Source organism: Odontesthes bonariensis, chromosome 3 (genome assembly GCF_027942865.1).
Source record: "Odontesthes bonariensis isolate fOdoBon6 chromosome 3, fOdoBon6.hap1, whole genome shotgun sequence".
Classification (NCBI taxonomy): domain Eukaryota; kingdom Metazoa; phylum Chordata; class Actinopteri; order Atheriniformes; family Atherinopsidae; genus Odontesthes; species Odontesthes bonariensis.
Genome location: NC_134508.1, coordinates 14699940 through 14725816, shown reverse-complemented (window position 1 = coordinate 14725816; position 25877 = coordinate 14699940). Strand labels below are relative to the sequence as shown.

At 42.5% G+C, this 25877-nt stretch overlaps 3 protein-coding genes across 4 annotated transcripts in view; 2 read left to right on the top strand and 1 right to left on the bottom strand.

Annotated features, from left to right (window-relative positions):
* Positions 1-14664, top strand: part of atxn7 (ataxin 7) — a 28757-nt gene extending 14093 nt beyond the window's left edge. For both annotated transcript variants that reach the window (XM_075460428.1, XM_075460429.1), the window contains 8 exons: positions 3831-4122; positions 5025-5344; positions 5657-5739; positions 6258-6538; positions 6664-6853; positions 6967-7088; positions 7251-8430; positions 11516-14664. In XM_075460428.1, coding sequence (XP_075316543.1) covers positions 3831-4122; positions 5025-5344; positions 5657-5739; positions 6258-6538; positions 6664-6853; positions 6967-7088; positions 7251-8430; positions 11516-11533 — 2486 coding nt within the window. In that variant the 3' untranslated portion in view covers positions 11534-14664. The remainder of the gene's footprint in view (positions 1-3830; positions 4123-5024; positions 5345-5656; positions 5740-6257; positions 6539-6663; positions 6854-6966; positions 7089-7250; positions 8431-11515) is intronic.
* Positions 14665-14745: 81 nt separating this feature from the next.
* psmd6 (proteasome 26S subunit, non-ATPase 6) lies at positions 14746-18238 on the bottom strand. Its single transcript, XM_075462038.1, has 8 exons — positions 17963-18238; positions 17246-17451; positions 16325-16470; positions 16019-16238; positions 15824-15932; positions 15574-15742; positions 15051-15128; positions 14746-14971 (listed from the first exon to the last, which is right to left on the bottom strand). The coding sequence occupies exons 1-8, from the start codon at positions 18105-18107 to the stop codon at positions 14875-14877; spliced, it is 1170 nt and encodes a 389-aa protein (XP_075318153.1). The 5' UTR covers positions 18108-18238; the 3' UTR covers positions 14746-14874.
* A 2119-nt stretch (positions 18239-20357) lies between these two features.
* slc2a9l1 (solute carrier family 2 member 9, like 1) lies at positions 20358-24637 on the top strand. Its single transcript, XM_075459974.1, has 12 exons — positions 20358-20408; positions 21080-21175; positions 21259-21419; positions 22198-22322; positions 22447-22576; positions 22745-22893; positions 22995-23182; positions 23337-23447; positions 23612-23713; positions 24002-24077; positions 24207-24334; positions 24452-24637. Exons 1-12 carry the CDS (start codon positions 20385-20387, stop codon positions 24635-24637), a joined length of 1476 nt encoding a protein of 491 aa, XP_075316089.1. The 5' UTR covers positions 20358-20384.
* The last annotated feature ends 1240 nt before the right edge of the window (positions 24638-25877 follow it).

Here is a 25877-nt window from a genome sequence, read left to right as displayed (position 1 = left end):
CATACCAAACTGAAATATTTCCAGAGACCTTCCATTTTTCCCATGTCTTAAAGGAGACCGGTTTTGTCTGTCTTTTCTATGAATATGTTTCCAGTTTATGAGCATTACTTTGATACAGGCATGCATAGTTTAGCCTATACCACCACCTTCTGATGGCGTCACACAGCCTGTATTGTTCTCTTCAAACCAGACAATGGAAATGTTCCTAATGTGCATTTTCTATGAACCAGCATTTCAAAAATACATCTTAAAATTCACTTGACATTTGGAAATGCACGTCTACTGATGTGTCAACAAATTAATTTAGATGAAGTAGGTTTTACCTGCATTATTAATAAACGGCATTAATGTTTCAGAGGGAACTTTGTGATATTTTCCTCCTAATGTAAAACAACAGTTTGGTACTTGTGCTAACTGTCAGTTCACGACCAAAACATTGATGAGTATGGAAGTTGAAGTAGAAAAAAATATAAATGCGTTGCTTTGAATGTCAGTTTAGGTGATGCTATTAGTTGAAATTGTTTGCTTAGAAATCTGGTTCTTGAGCATTTTTCATTGTTAAGTTTGTACAGGAAGCTGCATGTGGACTGTAGGACAGGGCTGTTGTGTAGTGTAAAATTCATCAATTCTATGTCATCTTTAGGAACCATATGCCATTCAAAGACTAGTGGTAATATATATAATGACTTAACACATGCTCAGCTGTGAACACACTGTTCCTTTTTTTCCATACAGTAGGTCTTGCTGATTAATCATATCTGTTTTTACAGATATTTTTACTTCTAGAAAAGCCAATCATCGTGCCTTTTTAAAGATTTTAAAGGTAGTTGCGTTAGATAATCTTGATTTCAGTGTTGAACGTAATCATTGTGATTCTGATGTTTGTATTATCAAGCAGCCCTGCCGTTCAGTGGTGACCTGGTCATTTTATTCTCCGTTTTAATTCGTCTACGGTTCTCTTTGTTATCATTTGATTTTGCTCAAGACCTCCCAGTAACTGTTTTAACGTTGTACAGCTCCATTCAAAACAGCCTTTTGTATCATGAATAGGGTTCGTATAAGTGCTTTTCAGTGCATGAATTTGAACCGAGTCATATCTTTGACTTTTGTGCCAAAGAAAATGAAAAATCTGTGAATGCAGTGATCGCTTTGCTGTTCATCTTAAACCTCCCATCGTCTTTTTGCTCCCAAATTCATTTTTCTGAAGCATGTTTTAGAGAGACACCTACTCTGTCTTGTTTTATAGGATCTCTGTGTTTAATTTTATGATCGTAAATCTTGGTAGTTTCTCTGAAGTGTTACAGCAGTTACAGTTGTCAGTACCTGCCACAAGAGGGAGGTATAACAACACTTGGCTCCTGAATGAAATGTCAATGCATCTGTGTCAACCCTCAATGGATTCCTCCTACATTTTTAAACAATATGTACTGATACAGGCCTGTGCGGACCAGATAATTATGTATGTGCTGGAGCATCCAGATTAGTTTTCAGAGGCTGTCTCCTTCCCAGTAAAGAAAACAATACTGAGCAGGTGGCTGTAAGACCTCTTGATAGTGGCGGCGTTGTTATACAGATTCTGTAAAATCATCCCTAAAGGGCTGTGGTTTTACAGTAATTTCAGCATGTTTGCCGTGCGTTTCATCAACCTAACAGTGATAATTCATTATGAGAGTGTATAGTCTGTAATAGGTTCATTACGACTAGGTATGCATCAATTTAATTCCCCTACAGCTACTTGTGTTTCCGAAATGTTTGGTATACACCAGTACTAAGTGTAAATCAATAGAATGACAGTCCAAGACCCAAAGACTCTCCCAAGTGTTAAAATCAGAAAATTTCAAACTTGAGATGTTGACTCGAAAGAATGTGTAAAATTGGAGTGTTTCTTTTTCTTTTTTATAAATGTATTGATTTATTGATGGCCAGAGTAGTTGCAGAATCATTTTCAGTTTGACTAATCATTTCAGCTACTAAACTAAGTGGTAGATAGCAAGTGAAATCCTGTAGCCATGCAGCTGTTCGTGGTCTTAATAAATAGAGGGTCTCTCGCTGTGTTTAACTCACTTTTATTCTCTCTGATGTCAATATGGGTAGACCACATATGGCGGTAACAGGGGGGCAGAGGCACTGATCTCAATACCATTAAGATCCTCTCAATAGGATGTTAGCATGCCTCTCTGAGCCCATCTGTCTTTGGTTAGGTGTTTGTGCTTCTCGGCTGAGGCTGATCCCAGCAGGGGCGACACTCACCACAGAATCAGAAGCTGCAAGCTCATCTGTACTTTCATACATTCATTAATGAGCACGTCAAGCAAAGACTTGTCTGCTCGCAGATCCAGTCTTACGCAAGTAAATGCAAACAAACAGATATTCGATCATGTTTTTTATGTATTTTATTTATTTAGATTTTTTTTAGAGAAGGCACCCGTATATTCTTTGATTGTTTGGCCTTTGACCTTCCATGTGGGCAACTGTTTTTATTTATTTATTTATTTTTTTATCTCTTTGTTCTTTGCCGTTGGGCTCATGCCCTAAAATATTCAACAAGGGGTTCGAGTCCAACCTCTGTCTCCTGCACTCGGCAGCAGACACCTCTGTCTATGTGTCCTGGTCAGTCTATCTCAGCGTGCATGATCAGAGCAGCAGGAGTGTTGGTCTGTCTGTGCGACCTTTGGGGCCCTCGTGTGTTTGTATGGAGCTGCTATGGGTCCAGATTCGAAACTTGGGGGCAAAAAAAATGTCTTTATGTGTGAATGAACTCCAAACAGAACTTGGTTGAGAGGTTGAAGTAAGGCTGATTTATGCTTCAGACGCAAAGCCTCTGACGCTCGGACGCAGAGACTCTGCGAGCGTCAAAATCTTGACCACTCCCCCACGCAGAGGCTCTGCGCGCGTTGTCGAGCACCTCAGAAAAATCCTGACTACGCGACAGACGCACGCAGACCACCAATGGAAGTGCGCAGACAAAAGCGGCTGTGATTGGTCCTCGGTGTGCCTTTCCGGTTGTCTGTGTGGCTTCCTCCTTTGCATTTTCGCCAACTCCAATAAAAGAAGCTGTTCTTCTTCGATGTCGAGCAACTCCAGATCCATAGCTTGCATACACTTTTTTTTTTTTTTTTTGAAAGATAAACACTTCCACCGGCGCCCCCAAAGTTCTCGTCACCGCCCACCGAAATTCTCGCAAGGGGAAACTACTGTGCGTCCCGAGAAATTCCAGACCGAGGTTGCAGAACCATAACATGAAAAGTGGTTCGCGACCAGAGCAAAGCAACACGTCAAGACGATAGACGCAGAACTATAATCCGCCCTGTAGTCTTTTGTTTTTGGACCCTACTCTAAAAATAGGAATGGATGAGAGCTTCCTCAGAAGACCAAATGTTTCTGTGATTTGTCTCCTGGGATTCCTTCCTTTTAGTTCTGGATGCACACATAATGACGCCCCCCCCCCCCCCCCATTTTTTCTTATTCCTATTTTTGGCTTTTCTTCCACAACCAACTATCATCATAACCTTTTCTTCTGACATACGGTCTTTTATCAGTTTGCACAGCAGCTGTTGTACAAAGCTCAGGCAGGAAATAAAGCTCTTTACCCATTAGCTGGTTCTATTTCAGGCTGTACAGGCATGATTCACAAATGTTCCTTATTTGTTGTTGAGGAAAGTAACTCTCTAATGTCAGCGAAAGATGTGTTTGTTCCCATAAGTCTTGTCTTTTCTCTTGTCTCATGGCCACATAATTCTGTTTAGCCTGTCACAGTGATTGATACAGATAATGTTGTTGCGTCAACTCTTGTGTTTTTAATGCCAGCTTGCTTTACTCTGTCACTACAGACCGAAGACACAGTTCAGCCAGCAAGCCGGCCTCAACGTCGGCCTTCCCTGTGACGAGCAGAAACCGAATCAGCAGCGGTGGGCTTGGACCTGGGCTGGGCTCGGGGACCGCGGCTGCTGGAGTGACAAGTGGAGGCATCCTTGGCCGACCTTCGGCTGCCGGCTCTAGTTTATCCTCCTCCTCATCATCATCGTCCTCTAATCCAAAACTCGTCAAATCCACCAAAGAGAAGCCAGGCATTCAGCGAAGACCCCCCTTTGCCCCATTCAGGACGATCCAGCCAGATAAAATGTAAGTCTGATTCTTCAGCCTGCACAGGATTGGGTGTTTCTAGGGTTATGCTTTACGATGATGCATTTAGAGAGAAAAGAGAGCGTGGTGTCATCACAACAGTACCAGATGAGGACTACCGATGTGCAGTCAATGAGATTGTTGTTTTTATTTTTTTAACAAAGCTATTTTTAATCAGCAATGCTCTGGAGATGGAACGAATATAAAAAGTGTGATTTAAGGAGGGATCTTAGATGTTGAACTGGTGCTCCTTAAATTTTCAGATGGAAGCACTGGTACACACGCAGAGATCACTGCAAGGCAAGAACTGAACATTAACAGGGTTTGAACTTTCAGTAGGGAGAAAATAGCCCTGAGACTGATACTTTAACCTGCTGAAAAGAACTAAACGCTGAGTCTAAATGACTAAACTACTCTTGAACACAGTTGTAATGATTATTGATCATAAATCAAAAATGAGAATCCTTGTTGTAATAATGAAGAATAGCCAAGATGATTGAAACGTTTATACTGGTAGATCATTGTGTTGCAAATCAGTAAACGGGGGCTGTTCACCCACTGAATGAATGAATCTGAGTGCATATAAAGAAGTTAAATGCTACACCAGATTCACTTAATTGGGGAAAAACCTGGCAGCTGCTTGTAGTTGGTTCTTTTCTTATATTTAATACAATTTTATTGCAATTTATTATTTATGTATTTATTGTAATATTCTAGTCTTCCAGATGTTTAAGTTTAAGTGTTGTTTAAGTCTTTAATAAATGACAATACATATTTTCTCATTTCAGCCCCTTCCATATGTCCGCATCTGTCTCTGACCATATGCAGCGCATTGGCTCATTGTTTCTAACTCTCAGCTTGCTCCTTGCTGCCCTCTTCATCTCTGTAACCTTCTCTTCCAGCCTCACCCCAGCTGTTAAGGTGGAGAAGATGCATCTGAGGGTGGACTCGTCAGCTAAGCTGCTGCAGGCTCCATCTGCCCCTGCTACCACCTCATCCTCCTCTTCTACATCCTCCTCTAGCACCACTGTGAGCTCCAACACTACCGCCATCACGACCTCCTCCTCATCATCAACCCTTAAAGCAGGCCTTAACTGTCCTTCCATACCAAAGCCTCCATTGCTGGCCCCTGGTCAGATTCCCAACGGCAAAGGCCTCCTCTCGGAGAAGAAGCACGACAGCAGCACCAGTAGCAGACGCCACTTTAGCAAGAAAGTGTCAGGTCAGTTGGATGGGGGAATGGAGGCAAACAGTGGTTGTAGTTTTATTATGTTAAGATTTTGTAAAGTCAGTCGAGATTGATAAGTTTGGTTCATCAAATTTAGTATTGGCTGGAGTCGTGGCTGTAGGACGACCGCACTGTCACCTGAGCTAAAGCCGCCCCGCTGTTGTTCTCACACAGCACATTCTGTCTCGTCGGTTGTGCGTTTCTTTCTTTTATGCATAAAGATGAACCTATTATTTACCACAGCATATTAGTAATTACCATTAAGTCACAAACATGCCTCCTCTCCCTATCCTCTTGTGCCTGCAGAGCGTGAGTTCAATGCAGATATCCACTGTGGCGTTGTGGATATGACCGCTCGGAAACCCTGCACAAGATCCCTCACATGCAAGGTAACCGCTCTGCTTTGTGCTGTACGCCCAAGATATGTGTGCTATGTATCAAAGTATAAAGCTTGTAATGCTCCTCAACAGTTCTCTTACTGTCCCAACTTCCCACTTAAAAGGCTGAATATTACAATTTCTCTACAGAAGCTTGTACGCTTTAGAACTCTGTGGAAGATTGAAGGACAGTGCTTGAGAAACACAGGCAGCCTCTGTGGTTTTCTACTGACGGGAGCCAAGCAAAACTGCTTGTGGCCCATCACATGTTGAGCGGTGTAATAGTGTTTTAAACAACCGTGGAATCGTATAGCACAAAGAAATAAATAAATCGGGTTTTATGATAAACATGCAGGACATAAAGTGACTAACATTTTCCCAGTCTTTTCACACATATTGTCAAAGCTAGAGCTGCATCTGTAATGTACAAATTGGAATGAAATGGAGACGGTGTTGAGATTGGAAACAAAGGAGAGTATCTACCCAAAATCTTTGTCTTTTTTTTCCCCCACCATTCATCATCCTAACAGACACATTCCTTAAGCCAGCGGAGGGCAGTGCCAGGGCGAAGGAAGCGTTTTGACACGTTGCTGGCAGAGCACAAGAACAGAACAAGGGAGCGGGAGAGGGAGCGAGAACTCCACCAACCCAATTCCCAGCAAAACGCCCCTCTCAGGGACCCACACCCCTCCTCCCACCTCGCCCCTGGCCATGAAGCCCACCAGGTGGCTCATGGCAACGGCCCAGCCCCAGATGCCACTAAGCCTTTGCCTCCTGGAAAGCCCAAATTTCACAGTCCTGGTCTTCCACGGTAAGTACTGTGTCACATACAATTTTACGTTTAGTATCTTTGTTGATTTTATTCCATTTTTATGGTTCTTTGAAACACTTCACATGTTTAAGTTAAAAAAATCCACCAAACTTTGTGTTAATCAGACTAAACAGCAGTCACGGAGGTGGTTCCTCTGGAGACCCTGCAGTAGTCCACGAGTCACCGCACCATCCACAAACTACCCTCGATGGGTTTTCCAGACCCTCCAGCGATGAGGGGGAGAATGAGGAGCGCGAGGACAACTCTGACAAACTGGACTGTCACTATTCAGGTTATCACCCACGACCGGCAGCTGTAAGTGTTACTAATCTGCCGTTAGCCGCTGACAACTTTTCCTTCTATCACAATGTGAAACTATGAAGGATTGTGGATTGTTTTTCTCATCCAAGCCCCCCTTGTCTTCCCAGTACTGTACCTTTGGAAGTCGACTGTTTGGGAGAGGCTGTTACTCCTTTGACAGGCGATGGGACAAAGTGAGATGTGCCCTAACCACCATGATGGAAAAGCACGTCAACTCACAGATGTGGAAGTAAGTCTGCACGTTTAATATTCCCAACATGAATGCTGTATTAAGTAGGTGGGTAATGGACAGGCTTTTTTACATTATGATATTATATGGGACTGTTTTCTTGCAGTGAAGGCTTTTAACTTGACAGTAAAATCTAACGGACAATGATTTCTCTCGTCGCAGGAAAATCCCCTTCGCCTTGGAGAATTCCTCCTCTGTTGCACCTACCCATAGGACAAGCACAATTTCCCACGGTAGCACTCCCTCCTCAGGCTTCCTGGGCCCCCCTGCCACTTTGCCCCAAACTCCTTATAGCCAATCTTACGAGGGCAAGTCAGTGCTCTCCTATGGGACCACCTTAAATGCTCGCAGTTCCCCACAGGGCGGGGCTGAGCACCCGGCCTATGGCACCACGCAGGCCCGACAAGTGTCTTCGTCGCCGCAGATGCCTTCAGCCCACTTGTCCTCATCCTCCTCTTCTTCAGCTCCTTCCCTAGCCTCAAGCCGGGCGCTTAAGTCTCGTTCCTCCAGCAGCGGAACTACTAAGTCATCATCGTCATCCTTTAGGCCCAAAGAGACCCCCTCTGGCTCCTCAGCACCTGTTACGCCCAACTCCACCAGTGGAGGAAGCACTGGAGCTAACAGTAACAGTAGCAGCACTAGCTTCAGCTCGGGGAAGAAGAGGAAGAACAGCTCTGCCCTCTCTTCATCGCATAACTCCTCTGAATCCTCCTCTTCCAATGCCAATTTCTCTTCCTCCTCCTCGTTCAAGAAGAACTGTGTAAATGTCAGCAGCTCAGGGAGCGCCTACCACCACAGCTCATTAGGTCTGTCATCCTCATCGTCGTTGTCCTTCTCCCACAGTGGAGTCCACAGCGTTGGACTCAACTGTGGCCCCAATGTGCGGACCAACTCACTTAGTCTCAAGGCAGAGCCTTCTGGAGGTTCAGCCGGCGGCTCCTCTGGGCCACCGGCACGAGGTCCTCCTTCAGGCAGCCCTGCAGAGTCGATCAAACGTATGAGTGTGGTGATGAACAGCAGTGACTCAACTCTTTCCCTGGGGCCTTTTGTCCACCACCAGTCCTCATCCGCAACTGACCACCACGCCAGCTTTAGCCACCACTCCTCAGATGGGCGCCTGGAGGGCAAGAAGCGCAAAAGCTCTTCTGCCCAAAGTGGCATTCATAGTGGAGGTGGAGGAGGAGGGCTCGGAGGAGGAGGAGCAGGAGGTGGAGCAGGAGGTGGACCGGGACCAGGTAGACCCAAAGTGGCCAAGTCACCTGCCATTAACAACATCCACGGGAAGCATGGGCGAAGCATTCCAGGGACACCAGGTTTACCCAACAATTCCCATTTACATCAGGTGGGTTTTGTAATTGTTTAATTAAAAGGTAGTGTCTGTTTAACTGAGCATCTTCCATGAATTCATGGAATTGATCTGTTGGCTACGTTACAGACAGTTAAAGTGTGCTCACAAGAGAATATTAGTACATGTAGTGTCTAGATAATCAGGTAGTAGATGTGGTGCTCACTGAAACCAGTGATCAGGAAAATGTATTTATCTGTCAGTTCTAACAGTCAAAATCAGATATCATCAAAAATTTGACCTGTTTGCTCTCTTTCAAATGGGAAGATTTTAGGCTTCGATGGTGATGTTTGTGAATTGGATGCATTCAGGTTTGAAGATGGTGTCAGATGAGACAAGCAACTTGTACATGTCTCTTTCATATCGATCACGCACACATTTTTTTAAATGATTACAAATAATAAGTACCGTATTTTCCACACTATAGAGCGCACTGGATTATAAAGCGAACTGTCAATAAATGGTCTATTTTCTATCTTTTTTTCGTATATAAAGCGCACTGGACTATAAGGCGCATTCAGCGTAACAAAACAGTCAGATAAGTCAGTCAAACTTTATTAAACCTGTTCACAATAACTCCCAACCTTGTTCAGTCATAACACGTAGACCTGTGTGGTCTTCTTTACTTGGCACAGGTCATCTTCTTGCTTCCTCCACTTCCGTACCATTGATTCATTAAAGGGATAGTTTGCCTCTTTTGACATGAAGCTGTATGACGTCCCATATTAGCAATATCATTTATGAACATTGACTTACCCCCCGCTGCGTCCTGTGAGCAGAGTTCCAGCCTCGTTTTGGCGCTGACGAAGGTAGTCCGGCTAGTTGGCTGGGGCCCCAAAAATAAAGCATTTTGCGTCTCAAAACAATATGGGTTCAAAAGAGTAATACATTTGCATCACAAAATCGTTCATCCAGAAAAAATCAGACCTCACAATCACTTGGCGCTATTTTTGCCTCCCTTCATATCAATGTGGTGCAAAGTGCAGACCGAGCAGTCCCCTGCTTCCGAGCAGTAAACACCGTAACAGGTGCAGCTATCGCTAGGTGGCGGAACGCATTGATATGAAGGGAGGCAAAAATAGCGCCAAGCGATTGTGAGGTCTGACTTTTTCTGGATGAACGATTTTGTGAAGCAAATGTATTACTCTTTTGAACGCATATTGTTTTGAGAAGCAAGACGCTTTATTTTTTAAGCCCCAGCTAACGAGCCGGAATAGCTTCGTCAGTGCCAAAACTAGTCTGGAACTCGGCTCACAGGACGCAGCAGGGGGTAAGTCAATGTTCATAAATGATATTGCTAATATGGGATGTCATACAGCTTCATGTCAAAAGAGGCGAACTATCCCTTTAATGTTGAATTCTCTCGCAGCTGCTCTATTCCCATGTTCTACTGCGTGACTGATAGCCTTGAGTTCAAGTCCGCGTCTTAAAGCAGGGCTCAGTAATACGGGGTTTGTTTACCATGCAATACACACCCCAAAGCTGTAGGGGGAGCTCCGTAGAAAATAGGCGACAGTCTAGCCAGACTGTCGTAAACCCACCAGAGGCAATTTACGGTTTATTTTTCAAGACACTGGCAGAGAGTTGGAGAAGACGACGGAGGTTCGCGATGTCTAACCTGCACATGGCAACTGCTCAACATTTGTCTATATACTAGCAGCTACATCCACTGATGAAAACGGTGGTTAGCTCAATGGCTGCTAACCAAACATCGTTTTCACAAGTTTTGACTTGGAAAATGTAACGATCACCAAAAAGGTTCAATAGCTCCACATTTACTATGTCTAGGAAAAAAACTTAGTTTCTAAATATGAGCATAATGTACTTACGATTACAATAAAAAACGAGCCACTTTGGCATCAGTTTTGAATCCTTCCCTTCTTTGAAGCTCACGCCATTCGGTGAACGCCGGACCGATGTTCACCTCTAGAAGCTAACCGCATTCAATTTAGCCGTCGACAGCTAATGGAGAGAGGGTGTGTCTATCAGGCTACCTGGCTCGGCTCAGAGCCCTTTACGACCTGCCGTGAAGCAGTAGTTCTCGGCTCTCGTGTGTCGCGAGACTTCCAGAGGTAAACAAAGCACGCGGCGCCACAGGCAAAGTTGCAAGCGCTGTTTCGGGCTAGGGCCACCAGATGGAGATGGAAATGTCACCGTTTTCATCAGAACGGGTCAGCCAAGCAAACTGATGATTGCCAAGCAATTTTATGACCATGAAAAAGTTGCATAGCATGTCTTTAAGCGTGTCTCTTGACAGGTGCCATTTTGGGGTCCTTATACACACACACTGTAATATTATGGTGAAGCACAGTACGTATTACTCCGCGACGCTCCTGACTACGGTAGCCGTGATGCTGCAAGCGGTGCGGCTTTGTAGTTTACCAAAGTCGTACTAAAACATTTTGACAGAGCGCCGTGTACCACACAAAATCGCTTCGAGGTCAGTAAGCACAACCAGAATTAATCCATATATAAAGCGCTCCTGATTATAAGGCGCTCTGTCGTTTTTTGAGAAAATTAAAGGCTTTTAAGTGCGCCTTATAGTCCGAAAAATATGGTAATGAGTCTAAAAGTAGTGGGTGCATTAGTTCATAATAAAACAACTGGTATGCATTCAAGACTATGACTATCACATAGGCCAAGGCATTTTTCAAATCTGACATTTAGACTGTGGGACAAAAGGCTTTAATATAAACATTAACAACGGCTGTTTTGTCTGTTGTCCAGTAAGCTGTTATAGAGGACTAGCTTACACGCATTCAGCACCATGAAACAAAAGCAGCAAAATGTAATGCATTCCCAAGTTATTTTATGTGAAGCTAGCATTTTCATGGGTCCCCAAAACCTCTAGCATGTAGGCAGTTGGTTGTAGTTTTTTAATTACATTTTTTCCCCAGGAAATTACAGGCCCCATAATCCCATTACCAATAATATGACCATTCTGTTACCATGTAGTCAGATACTGATGTTTCTAGTCTAGTGCAATTCACATATGAAGATTTAATATCAAAATTGATTCATAGGAGAATTAAAACAGTTCAAACAACTTTAACAAGTTTTTCTTTTGTTTTTTGTTCCCCAGCCAAAGGCTCGTCCCTGACAGCAGAGTCCGGTGTCTGTGTATGGAGCTGGCAGGCGGGCGGGGAATAGTCCAGAGCGGTCTGCATACTGCTCTGAACTGCACGAGGCCTTCTAAAATAAAAAAATCCTCATTACCCTCAGCTTCCCACAATCCTCAGGGTGGAGATGATCTGGACTGCCCAATGAAGTAGATGTGGTCCTTACTATTTTTCCCAAAGCCATGTATGTATGTATGTGTGCGTGTGTGTGTAAAGGTGGGGCAAGCAGGGGCACGCACTGATTGGGGACAGGCATCTAATGAGCGAGCCAAGAATCCCCCGACACAAGTCTTGTCCCAGTATTCTGAGAGGTCTTCCTGTCTGGTTGGAGGTGGAAAGAACAATTGCAACAGCCGTGGGGTCTCGTGGGTCCTGTGGTTCAGGTGAAAGGCTGCCGCAACAAGCCGCCGTGACGCTGGGCAACTGGAGAGGCCGATCTCTTCCATGAATGTTGAAGAATGGGTGTGTAAGTGTGTGTTTGTGTACAAGTATTTTTCTCACGTCAGAGACTGCTGGACTACTGGAATTTCCAAACTTAAATACACCCCCAGCGCCTGATCTAAGAAGCCTTGCGAGGAGAGCGTGAGGAGGAGCAAACTTAATTGCAACAGCTTAAACAACACACAATCAGCTTGTTGTTTTGCTTTTTTGTTAGTATGACTCTTGACGACGCGTTCAGTGTCCTCGGGTTGCATACAGTTTCCTGAGACGAGCCCATGTGGATGATCTGGTTAATTCTTCAATCACCCAGAAAAATTATGCAAGTGTTACCTTTTTATGATTTCTTATGAGCTTTTTACACTGAACTACAAAGGGTCCTTGTAGACTTGGTGAAGATGGTTGTCCTTTTTAAATGTGAAAAGGACACTTGATGTTTTTGTCACAAAGATAGCCTGGTCCTGATGGGACGCCTGTTCATTTCCTTAATCTTTTCATCGTGCAAAAACGATAGCCACAGTAGACCTACCCCTAACTGTGAACAGCACTAAATATCTACTTTCTCCACCGGCTCTGCTTAGCTGTCCACATAGCTAGCCACAAGCTGCCCAACTACCTGTATGTTGTTGTTTTTTTTTTTTTTGTTTGTTTTAAGGGAGTCTTGCTCGTGAGGCAGTGATGGTGCATTGTGGATATGAGGAAAATCTGCGTAAGCTGTATTGTTAAAGCCACAGCTTGCCTCCTTTTTACCCATACAGCTGTGTGAAATCCTCAGCTGCATCTGGGCAGATGTGAATTGTAACGTTTTTATTTTTACTTAATAGGGAATCAGGTATGGTACGTCTTAACTGGAACAAACTTGCACGTCACTTGTCTTCTGTGGGTTTGATTGTCTCACCCCCGCCCTCCCCCGTGTTTGTAACCACTACCCAAGTCTCGGGATGTTTCTCTGAGCGCTTCAATGCCTCGCCGTGACTCTACGTTGGGAAGTGTTGAGGACGTCCGTCAGAGAAGTCAGGCATTATACTTTATTCCTATTGTCAAAATGGAGTCTTAAATCAGGCAATACCTTCCCAGCTTGTGGGGAGGTTTGCTTTATTAAAGGGGTTCTGGGGGAGTTTCACAGTGCGAGGTTCATGGAGATGGCTTCACGCGAAACTTTTGGCAACACCTGTTGATTTACGGGACCCTCACTGATGTCAAATAGTGTGGAAAAGTAGAGGAATTTCTTTATTTAAAAAAAAAAAAAAAAGAATCTTTGATTTAGCCACCCCCCCCTCCCTTGTAGCTTATGTAAACAGACAAGTATTCCAGTATCTCTACTTGAGAATACGTATTTTGTTAACAGATTGTACATAGTAAAAGTATGTATTTTTGCACAGGCATTTTTCGTACACGCTGAATTTTTGGTACAATTTTCAAAAATCATTATTTATTTAGTTTAAATAAAATAAAATAAAAAGAATTGAAACGTCAGAGAACATTGACTATTTGAAGTGGTTCACTGCCAAGTGTATACAATGCAATACACCTATATGTAGAGGCTGAAGCATCTCATGAATCGTGTACTTAGATCCTTTAAAGAGGAAATGAGTGTTGCCACCGTAGCATGTCTGTACGACAGAGGGTACCTTTATTCACTTTTCAAGGTCTCAATCACGTGTGCTTTTACAAGACATTTTATGTTGCCTATGAATCAACGGAACAAAAAGGAAAGGAGAAAAGAACACAAAAAAAAAAGCAACTTGTGACTCGGTTTAGTCTGCAATTTTGAAATGTCGTGCAGGCTTGAAGCTGCGCCCCCGTCGTCTGAAGTTTCCATGGACTCGAGTCGTTAGCTGTGTAGACCTTAAACGGATTTCCTGATTGGAACACTCGTTCTTTTCTAAAAGGCTGAAGGGACATCGCAATCATCGCAAGGAAGAGGAACGCTTCAAACAGTCCAACTGCTTGCATCATCGTTGCCAAACGAGTCATTTGAATCAGAGCTTTTTAAGGAACGAGTTTAGCAGCTTTTGAAGGAAATATCAAATTAAGAAAGTGCCTGAATTTGTTTTACCCTGACCGTTTGTGGACAGTATTTCTTTTTTGGGGGTTGTTTTACCTTACTTGAATGTTCAAAGTATTTAGGAGTTTGATTTTAAATCTGCCGGTGAACCCTAAATGTGGTTAAAAAAAAACAAAAAAAACCCGAGTTAGTCTGCTGCCCAGTATGAAACTTTTTTTTTTTTCTTCATTTAAATAAAGAAATCTGATTCTTTTTCAAAAGTTCTGGACCAGAACACTGCGGTTTTGTTAGCCTCGGTGGGTGCTTTAAGCACGCTCTGGTTTACAAGATTTGTATGTAACACTTTTACATTTACCTGCAAAACTCCACTGAAAACTCAACTTTGTCTCCTGTACATGGAAACGTTGTGAGGATGTTTTCTTTATTCGCACCATTGACTTGGAATGTGAAGGAGTACACGGTTCATCTCTGGGAAGAGAAACACCCACCATTCATACGATGTAAAGGCGTGTATAGGTTTCTTTTCTTTTTTGTATACATTATCAGAATCATTTTCAGCTGGACTTGTATTGGCTGCTATGTAATTCATGAACAAAACATAGGTTAGAATTGATATTTAAAGAAAAGATTGTATAGTATATTTGTTTTGTAACAAGTTTGTGTAAATAAAATAATTTATACTGTTATTTATATGAAATCATGGCTCTGGCTCGTTCGTCTAATAAAGAACCGAGAGAGACGTGACCGTTAGCAGGTAAACAGGTTTTTATTATATACACAATATACGAGTCACTTTGCCAGACAACCAACAGGTTTGGGTATACCAAGAAGAAAAATGCAAGCCTCCCTTGCTGTAATAAAAAATGGCCACCATGGTTACATGTTAATAACTCTTGACAACTTCTGGACTCTGTTCAGCAACAGGTCGCCCTTCTTGATGGTTTCCTGGTACTGCCAGTTTTTGCTATCAGGTCTGCGGAAGGACAACACGTAGAGTTTAGTTACTGATGGTCTCACTGAAGTACTAACTTTCCCAGCGTTAGAAGCCTTACCTGTTGGTTTCCACAATCTCATTTACTTTATCGATTTTACAGTGGAGACGGCCAGCCGCTATGAACCGGGACAGTTCCCTGTGAAATAAAAAAAAAAATTAGATTGGTTGAGTCAGCCTGAACGTGAGAAATGGTTTGCCATTTCAGACAAATTGCCCAAATCTGATCGTAATCAGAGTTCAATCACTGTGTGTCAGTGCTTGTAATCTGTGCTTTGTGAGGCTTCATGTACTAAATATCCGACATGTTTAATATTTTGGGATAGTTGGTGGGAGAGGAGTTGGTGATTAAGAAGTAACAGCCAATAAACCACCAAAGATTCATTTCTATAACCGCTTAATCCGATTCATGATTGCGAGGGGACTGAAGCCCACCTCTGCGTGGGAAAACCCAGTGAAGGAAAATAACTAAGAACAAACACGACTGAAAGCATGGCAAATAGACTTTCTGGTAGTTTGGTTACACGGTTAAACACCGGCGAGAACACCTGCATCTCCTGAACGTTCCAGGATTCAACACTCACTGGTCAATGAACTCTGTGCTGACACCGAAGGCCTCAGCCATGTATCCCAGAGTGAGGGAGCGGTAGGACTCTAGCAGCTGGCTGTAGGCCTGGATCCTCATCTCCCTCACATAGTGGCGGTAGTGGGGGGCAAAGAGCCAGTCCTTCTTCATCTCCTGCTCCACCGTGGCTGCAGCACAGAGGCTCACGGTTATTATATAAAGCACCCTAATCAGAAGCATTAGTGGCGTCAAATAAAAAGCGTGCTTACCCAGAGACTGGAAGAAGACCGAGTAACGGCACTCGTAGAGTGAGAAAAGATACTGGCGGACAGTTGGCAGGCTGTGCAGCACCTCCAAGATCTCTGCTCCCTTTATCACCTGCAGAAAATATGTTTAACTACACTTGTGCTGCCAACTTGCACATGTTCAAAGAAATGTATCAAGCTGTTTTGCGCCTCTCTTACCTTTTCACGGAGGTCAGGCCTCTCAAGGGCGATCATGCAGACATAGACGGTGTAAGTAACAAAGGTCTTGTAGTCCATGAGTTCATAGGAGGTAAAGGTGGAGACTGTGTCGAGGAAGAGCTCAGCAGCTTGCTTGAAGTCTCTGATGGCCACACAATAAAGGCCCTGGTAGACCTTCAGGCGATTCCTCCTGTCCCAGTCTCCCCCTTCTTCGATGAGGCTGCAGAGAACAGAGACGTAAGAGATAGCCGAGTACGTTAGAGAAACAGTTGAGATGTTTGAGAATCTAGATGACGAAGAACTTACCTCTTGGCTTTCTCTGAATTGCGTGTAATGAGGTCGCTATCCATGTAGAAGAGGCCGATCCTCAGCAGATAGAAGACTATGTCTAATCTGTGACCCAGAGCCACTGTCTTATCATACGTCTTCCTGAAGGCTGTTAAAGCGCCCTCCTACAGTGACATAAGAGAAAAGCAGAAGAAACTAAATTTAGGTGATCTTGTAGCAAAAGCTTTGCGAGATAAAATTCAAAAGTTAAATCCCTCCACTTTAACTAATACAACAATTCCTGGAGAAAACTATGGAACTATGGAGGTCGTTTAGCTTCTTTTTTTTGTTTTGAGAAAAAATAAAAACATGACACAAAACAGCTTGTTTTCATTCTAGCTTTGTAAACCCCCGCCTTTTAAAAAAAAAAATTTAAACTGATGGACTATTTTTTGGGGAAAAAAATATGGAATTCCCTCGATCATGGAGGGGAAAAATGAAGTTATAGATTATAGTTAATCTATAACTCATTTGAGAGGGTAATTCAACTCTGAGTGGATCAAAAGATACTGGGTGCTCCCAGACAGCTATGTCGAAAACATGGAACAAACTAAATCGGTTTGTTTAAAAAGGTCTTTTTTTTTATAAAAGAAGGGGAAACACAAGTTGACAAAGAAAAACAAAGCATCAGGACAGGAAACCCCAAACAATAAGCTTTGAAAATAGAAAATGTACAAATGACAGACAAATGAGCAGACAGGAGTCGATGTTTGGGACCTAAGTGGAGGAGATCGGTTGAAGGAAATGGGATTTACATCCCCATTTTTTCCTTCCAACAACAAAATACTGTCTTCTTACTTTAGAAGGGCTCAAGTGCATGTGAGGGGCAACGCTGACTGAAGCTTTTCTTTAAAAGTACCACAGAGTTCCACTTTACACGTCCTTGCTGGGATATCTCACCTTGTCTCCAATTCGGATGAGATACTCAGCTTTGGCCATCATGGCGTCTCGTATCTCACTCTCTCCCAGGCTCTTCTCTGCATCCTCCAGCACATCATCCAGGCGCTTCAGCTCCTCCTCGTTGGCCTTCTTCATCTTGCTCAGCAGCTCGCTGTCCAGCTGCCACTTCAGCTCCTTACACAGGGCCTCATAATACGGGGCCATGTCTGAAGCAAAAAGAGTCGTTTAATTAGTTGCTCACTGAATGACGAATGTGAATCAAACCCTCCAAAACAGCCTCACGACTCTCATGTTTAATGTGCCACAGAGACCTGTCCGTTAGGTTGACCTACAAATTAACAACGAATAATTAATAACTGCCTTTTCCCAACTGAAATGATAGATAAAACTCAAAGGTATACCAATAAAATGGACATTGTACACATGAAAACTAGCCTACTAATATCTGGAAAAGTTGCTTAACAGAACTTGTAAACGTTTGCTGACTGGTTGACGTATGCTAATGTCGTTAGCTCGGACGCTACTTTTCTCGAAATACAACTATCATAAACGTGATTTATTTATTATTTTTTATTATTTTTTTCTTGACCTGCATTTCTGGTATAATAAAGCACACAGTGTATTACTACTGTAACAATATACAACACTGGAAGAGCGTGTGTGTGTGTAATGAAAAGGCTATGTGGGCTAACGCTGCGATGTGAAAGGCTAACTCACTGTTAGCTTTGATAGCGTCCATGAGCTCCGTCTTTACTTTAGCATCCTGTCGGTGACCGTCCATTGTGAGCAGAAACTTCAGCTGTGCTATCCTCAGATCAGGGTTCTTGGGCAAGCCCTCTTCCTCCAGATTCTCAAGCGGCATTTTTGTCTCAAAATAAAAAAGCAAATACAGAAACTGGAAGCGTTCTTTGTGTGGACAAACCCAGTCTTCGTTGTAAGCAGCTAGTCAACGATGACTACGGAAAACACTGGACGGTGTTATTTCCGCCGGCGCCACTGTCAGCGAGGAGAGGAAAGAGCGGATCCCGGCCTGACATGTAATGAGCAATTTATGATCACTGCCCCCTGCTGGTCAAGTGCATCGACGACACCTTCACTGTGAAGCCCGCCAGGGTCATGGCTAAAATGGCATACCGCACAAAAGTATCCCACTATTGTGCATTATTGTAGAATTAGAGAATGTGTGCAGTCAAAATCAAATCAAATCAAATCAAATTTATTTGTATAGTACATTTCATGTACAAAACAATTCAAAGTGCTTTACACAAAATAAAAGCATTGTGGCAGGGAGTGGAAGAAGCATCAAAAATACACAAAATAATATAAAGAGAAACAATTAAAATATTTAAATGAATTTAAAAATAAGCAACAGTCCAGATAAATGAAAAGATATCGTTCAGATTTCATGCATAGACATGTGAGAAAAGAAATGTTTTGAACCTGGATTTAAAAATGTCTACATTTGGTGAAAGTTTAATCTCCACTGGCAGTTTGTTCCACTTGTTTGCAGCATAACAGGTAAATGCTGCTTCTCCATGTTTAGTCTGGACTCTGGACTGGACCAGCTGACCTGAGTCCTTGGATCTAAGAGTTCTGTTGGGTTTATATTCTCTGAACATATCACAGATGTATTTTGGGCCTAAACCGTTCTGGGATTTGTAAACCATCAGCAGGCTTTTAAAATCTATTCTGTGACTGACTGGAAGCCAGTGTAAAGATATTAAAACTGGTGTGATGTGTTCAGATCTCTTAGTCCGGGTTAAAACTCTAGCAGCAGCGTTCTAGATGAGCTGCAGATGTTTAATGCTCTTTTTGGGAAGTCCAGTTAAAAGAGCGTTACAGTGATGGAGTCTGCTGGAGATGAATGCATGGATGAGTTTCTCCTGGTCTTTTTGGGAGAGGAAACCTTTGATTCTGTTGATGTTTCTGATGTTTCAAACTGTAATTCTCAAGTGCCTGACTACTTTACAATGAAAAAGCTGGGTTTGGCTTATTCATAATGCATATAATCCACAAATCGTACATTACAGTATAGAGGATTTTGTTTGTATTTTCTTTACTTTTCTGTGTGGGTATATCACGTCCTTAAAAATGAATGTATTTGGGACAGATTTGTTTATAAATTACACTTCGGACACATCTACCAGTTGATTTAGAAGTGTGTTCAAACGTCTGACTGGGATGGTTCAAAAAGTTGTTCTGGCATTGTGGATCTAGGGTTATGGTTAACCCTGACCATAACCCTAACTATGACCATAATTTTAGACAAAGTCCACATGCAGTTCATTTGTCTCATTATTCCAAACATATAAAGATGTGAAACATCATCATTGCATTGTTTTGTTGAAAAACAGATGGACATCGCTGAAAAAGCATATGTTACAAAGGCAGCAGTGGTTCCTCTAAAATCTTAGAGTACTTATCTACAATGAGGCTGCCATCATAGCATTAATCACACTGATGTAACCCCTTACCATCACTGATATCAGTCTGAATGGTCCGTTTCCTTCTTTGGTCCAGAGCATACGGCATCCACCTATTTGGAAATAAGAAGGAAATAAAAGAAAGACAAAAAGGGAAAAAGATCTAGAATATTGATTAAACTGACCGCAATACACATTTCCATGGAGTTGGGGTCCATCCTAGATATCTCAGAAGCCAGAGAAGTGAACAAAGCTGCTTGGATGGGTTTAACATAAAGCTTCTTTTTTTGCACAGTAAAGTTTTAGGCTGCATTTGCAGTCTGTGTTGTAGTGTTTGACAAAGATTTCCCAAAATAATTTACCTTTTCCATGTGGTTGTATCAGCTAATAATTGTTCCCAATGCAATGTCCCCCAAAGGATGTTAGATCAGAACAAAACTTAGCTGGGGTGTCCAGCTTAGGTTTGCATCATTGCCCTTCATGCTCTGAAATTCGTCCATATTTATTGAACAGTTTGAATACATCGTGCACTGTAGATCAAAACAGGTTTGAACAATAACATCAGTCCACTGGACAGACTCTTTGTCAGGATGGGACTGCCACTTACTTAATATTCAGTCTGAGAAGTTAATGATAACCAGCCCGGAACTCTTAACAGAGTTCGTGCAATGTGAACACACTGTATATACTGTGAGGTCCACGCCAGTAAAGAGAAAATGGAAACTTTGCTCCAGCACCTGGTAGGCTTTCACTGATTTCTGCCAAATTTGCGACACGCTCAGTATTGTTTTAATATGCAAACATGTAAATGTTGGAAGAATAGGTAGCATAGGGAACCTATTTGTGTAAAAATCCAGCATAGACAACATTTCTTATACTAATATGACATTTAGCTTGAGTTCTAGCAAAGTTTAACATAAGAAGAAACTGTAAGAACAACTTAACATGTTGTTTTACACAAGCAGCTGGACAATTGGCTGGTCATACTGGCTTTGTAGTGAGTCATTTAAACCACAGTTTCAGCTGAGTCATTGCACTTTGTCGGTTTCTTAGTTATTTTCAAAATGTCTCCCACTTAAGGCTGAAAAATCTAGTGAAAAATAATCACGATTTCACTTAATATTTAGTTTGACATAAAAATCTCCAAACCAGAATCCTTCTCTCAGCTCTTTTGTTTATGATGTTAAAAACATGCATTCCCTTAATGACTGGAATAAGGGAGATTTTGAAAAGTTTAGGTCAAAGTTGAAATTGATTTGTCTGACGTGTTGTTTTACCCTTGTAGTATATAACCTATCAGTTGAAGGTGAAATGGAAGAAAGTTTACATCGTCATGCAATCGCCTCACATGTGTCGCAGCCAAACATGTTGAAAATACATATTTTTTAAAGTTTTTCAATCTGCTCTTTAGACCCATGGCAACGCTCTGTTCCTCATCATCATTCTGGGCATTGGAGGAGGTTTTCAGACTGGTTACCATAACACAGGACTGAGCTCTCCCTCACCTGTGAGACACTGGATTTTATTCCATTTTCACCTCATTTTCTGAGCATTTTGGCTGTAAACTATTGTTTTTAAACCTCTCCGCAGTACATACAGCGCTTCATCAACAGCAGCTGGTATGACAGATATGACGAGCCGCCATCTCCACAGACGGTCACCATGATCTGGTCTCTTATCGTCTCCATGTATGCTGTCGGGGGACTCTTTGGGGCTGTCAGTGTCAAATTCTTCTCAGGCAGGCTGGGAAGGTGAGGCCAATTAGAATTTGTGCACCTGTAAAAGCAGCCAGCTTTGACCCACTGTGTAAACACACGTGCTCCACACAGGTGAACGTGCTATGCACGCTCACGATGAATCAATGAATAGCTGGGCGCATGGTCATCTGTACAACCTCTGTGATACAAATAAGCCCAAAGGGTCTTATTTGGCTTCCTTCTCATTGCTGTTGATTACACCATCAGGTGTGTAATCATCCAGGTGGCACATATTAAATGTCTGGTGGTGATTGTGACAACATGTAAAATGACAGGTGGCGGTGACAAGGAGGCAAAAGAAGATATTTCTTACTGGCATAAGTCTGCATGCCTGTAATTACTGTAATACTCCTGAGGGTGGCAGCAGAGGGAAAGCTTAACATAATGTATTGATCGAGTTTATGTACTCGAAACAAAAAAAGCCAAAATAACAATTTTGCATTAATTTCTAAAGCTTTAAAAATATGTGTCTTTGAAGTCATATTGTTGCTTCATCAATGGAGGTGGCATTTTGTTTCTCTGGTTTAATACATACCATGGTGTGTTTCTAGTGGTGTCTGTGACTGCATGTATACACTCCTGGTGGAGTTATGAGTGGCGGTGAGAAGGAGACAGGATATGACCTTTTGTTACTCTGATGAGGCATTTAGTTATTTCGCACCACACTGAACACTCGTGTCCTCACGGACACCTCTTGTATAACAGCCCTGTTAATGTGGTACTAAGTCATGTAGTCTAAAATTATCTGAAGTTACGTGTGTTCTTTCATCAGAAAAAGGGCGATTATCTGCAACAGCTTTATTTCCATTGTTGGAGCTGGAATCATGCTGACGAGTAAAGAGGTCAAATCTTTTGAAATGATAATCGTGGCAAGGATTCTGTATGGGTACTCATCAGGTAAGCTATTTAAATGGACTATTACACAGTCCATTTAAATTCATTTTGTTTTTACTGTTGGTATTTCAGTGATGTTGCACAGGGATGCACTCATTGCTGGCGTATACTGTACCTTGTCCTGCAGGTTTAGGAGCAAGCCTCCATTTAATGTATCTTGGGGAGATTTCACCCAGAAAGATAAGAGGCACAGTGACTCTGACATCAACCACTTTTACGTCGCTCGGTAAACTGTCTGGACAGTTTTTTGGATTAAGGTATGCACCCACTCTCAGCATACCTATATAAGAAGGCAAAGGTTAAGGCTTGAAGAGTTGTTGTGGGCAAAATGAGTTAAAACCCAGACATGACAAAAAGTACTACACCAAAATGATGACTAAGAAAGGAATAAAACCAAGTTACACCTCAACGTTTTGTTTTTCCAGTGAGATCCTCGGACGTGAGGACCTGTGGAACTTTGTCCTCTGTGTCCCTGCATGTTTCTCTGTTGTTCAGGTTATGGTTCTGCCTTTTTTCCCTGAGGCTCCCAGATATTTATTCATAGAGAAAGGCGATGAGAAGGCGTGCAAAACAGGTGGGTATATTTCCTCATGTCCATACAAATGGAGAAGCACATTTTGTGCGGTTGTTTTATATCACTTTCACCCGTGGTTTCTCTGGTTTTTGTCCCTCCAGCCCTCCAGAGTCTGTGGGGACAAGGTGAGTACAAACAGGAAATGGATGAGATGTTGACTGAGCAGCTTGCCATTGAGGCGGCCCCAACAAAGAGCCCTCTGCAGCTGCTGAGGGACAGGACTGTCCGATGGCAGCTCATTACCATGTTCACCATCTGTTGCTGCAACCAGATGTCAGGCATGTCTGCGGTGAGGATGGGCCTCAGTTAGGTGTTTGACAGATATAGTATAGTATGTCATGTCCAAACTTTGATTTTGCTCTATTGATTTTGGTCAAGAAACAGGAAAGACTGGTTTATAGATTTAATTCTAGTATCTTTACATCTATCATCTCACTTCCCAGATCAGCACCTTCTCTTTTGACATTTTCCTGGAGGCAAATATACCTAAAGACAAGATCCGTTACATCACTCTGGGTCTCGGAGTTTGTGAAATTATCACCTCCATCTCCTGTGTGAGTAAATCCCTCAACCTGCAAAAAGCTCATCTGTGCTGAAGTATCATCTTCAGCGCATGGCCTTTGCTTTGATTGCCATCACTGTTCAACTTTTCCAACAGATAGGTAATACAAGCACGGTTTTTAAATGAAAATTTTTCCTTTGCGTTCCTTCCTAACAGGGTCTTCTGATTGAGCACATAGGGAGGAGGGTGTTACTCTGGGGCGGGTATGGTCTCATGTCTGCATGCTTGGTGTTGGTCACCATCACGCTGAACCTGAAGGTAGACAGGAGGACTCAGGAAGATTTTTGTTATTACATTGTCGTTACGCAGAAAAGCTGTTTTATTTGATATGCAGAGCTCTCTATTGACTCTATTCTCACGAATGAAATATCTCAGTAACAATATTGTGTAACTTCAAAGAAAACAAATCTGTTTTACCAGAGAAGGCAAACTTCACGCAACACATCTTGTAGAACTACTGTAGCTTGAGAGCCCAAAGTATATCAAAATGTTTCTGTACTGCCAGTAGCAAAAATGACTCATGAAATATGTTTTTTTTTCATGCAGGATTTAAGTGAGTGGGTTCCATATGGTACTGCTATTTTGATCATCCTCTTCATCGTCTTCTTTTGTGGAGGACCTGGTATGTGCTTTGCAGTTTGTAGCTGAGTGCTAAATGAAGGGATTTGAGTACATTGCACACTGACATGGTTTGAGAAAAGATATTTGTATGTATAAATTCAACCCCGTCTCATCTCCCTGGTTCATACAGGTGCAGCCACAGCTACGCTCAACAGTGAGCTCTTCATCCAGTCTAATCAACTGTCAGCTTTTGTCCTCATGGGGCTGCTGCGCTGGTTCTTGTTCGCAATGCTGGGCCTGATCTTTCCATTCCTTATCGTGAGTACGACTGACCTGAAAATAAGCAGCACGTTTTAACATCCACAGAATTCTGAGTATCACACTGCCCCCACGCTGCATCACTCTGATGCCTCACTCTCCAATTTCCTCCCACAGAATGGGCTCAGTTCTTACTGCTTTACGCTGTTCGCTTGCATGTGCCTGCTGGGTAGCCTTTATTCCTTTTTCCTTTTGCCTGAGACTAAAGGAAAGACCCTGCTGGAGATCTCAGAGGAGTTTAAAGCCATCACTGTCTGTGGGAAATCCTTCTTAGAGGAAGAGAAAGCAGAGACCAGGTTCTGAGGCGGTGTTCACACAGTGAGAGACTGTTGGAGAGAGCACAAGAAATTGTTAAATGACTGAAAAATGCTTATGAAACAAGACTCCCGGTTGTTTCTTTTCAGCAAGGATTTTTTAAGTTCGACTGCTAAAATCACAAGTAACGTGAAATAAATGGTAGTATTATTATTATCACATAAGTCAGAGTGAGTCTGGTCTTCTGTGGACTATCAAGACCACTTCCCAGTTTTTATGGATTATGAATTAAGCTGCTGGAGCTCATTACAGATATATGTTCTTCATTTATTTACAAAAAGCTTGTTTGTACCTGCAGCTGTGACAAAGAATCATCTAAAGCTAATAATTTCCCTCAATATCATTCACTGGTATGCAATTCTTACTTAACCTTGCAAAATGCAACTGGGTCCAGATCAGTCCAGTTGTACTACCTCATTCAGGAGGTGACCCATACTAGTACAACTGCACCTTTAGCTGCAACGTGTTTGTCACCGTGAGGTCAGGAGTCCCCTTCCTCCTGCTTTCGAGTAATAAATCATCCACTGCTCCCTTTGATCCCTTTGGACCCTGCAGTCTGTTGTTGGACGACCAGAGGGAGCAAAATGAATTAAAACTGTCCCACAATGTCTCACAACACGGTTCTTTTCCCATTTCTTTTGTCTCCTTCACGGCCTGGTGATCAAGCTGAGAGCGAGGCAGCTTTGGAAGGTCCTTTGGAGACATGTTGGAGTTAACACCCATCACACTCACACTATGGTTCAATTGGTTTCTGTCACCACTGAGAATAAACCACATCCTCAATGTGAGACTTTGAAATTGTTGTGAAACATCAGTATAACAGGAGACAAGTTGCTACTACGGACAATGAGCGATGTGTTGCTCAAAGGCTCAGTTCTTTTAACAAAAAGCTTTTCTATGTGAAAAGAATTATATCCATTTATCATTTTAGATTTCATAGAGTTGTCTTGTAAACTACATGGACACACATGACACATTATCTGTGATGCTTTATTTCTCTTGTCGTTCTTCTTCTTGGGATCTTGAGTTCAATGTAGTTTTACTTGCATGTCCATATACTGTATTTACTGTATGTTTTCAGCATCTTCAATACTTTTCCAATACAAACACCAGAATCAGGCTTCTTTGAGGAACATTTCTTCTTCTCATTATTGCAAATTAAGCAAACCTCAGTCAAGTTCTGGCCTGTGAGTCCACCTCACCTCTCTTCTTTTGGTTTAGCTGACTG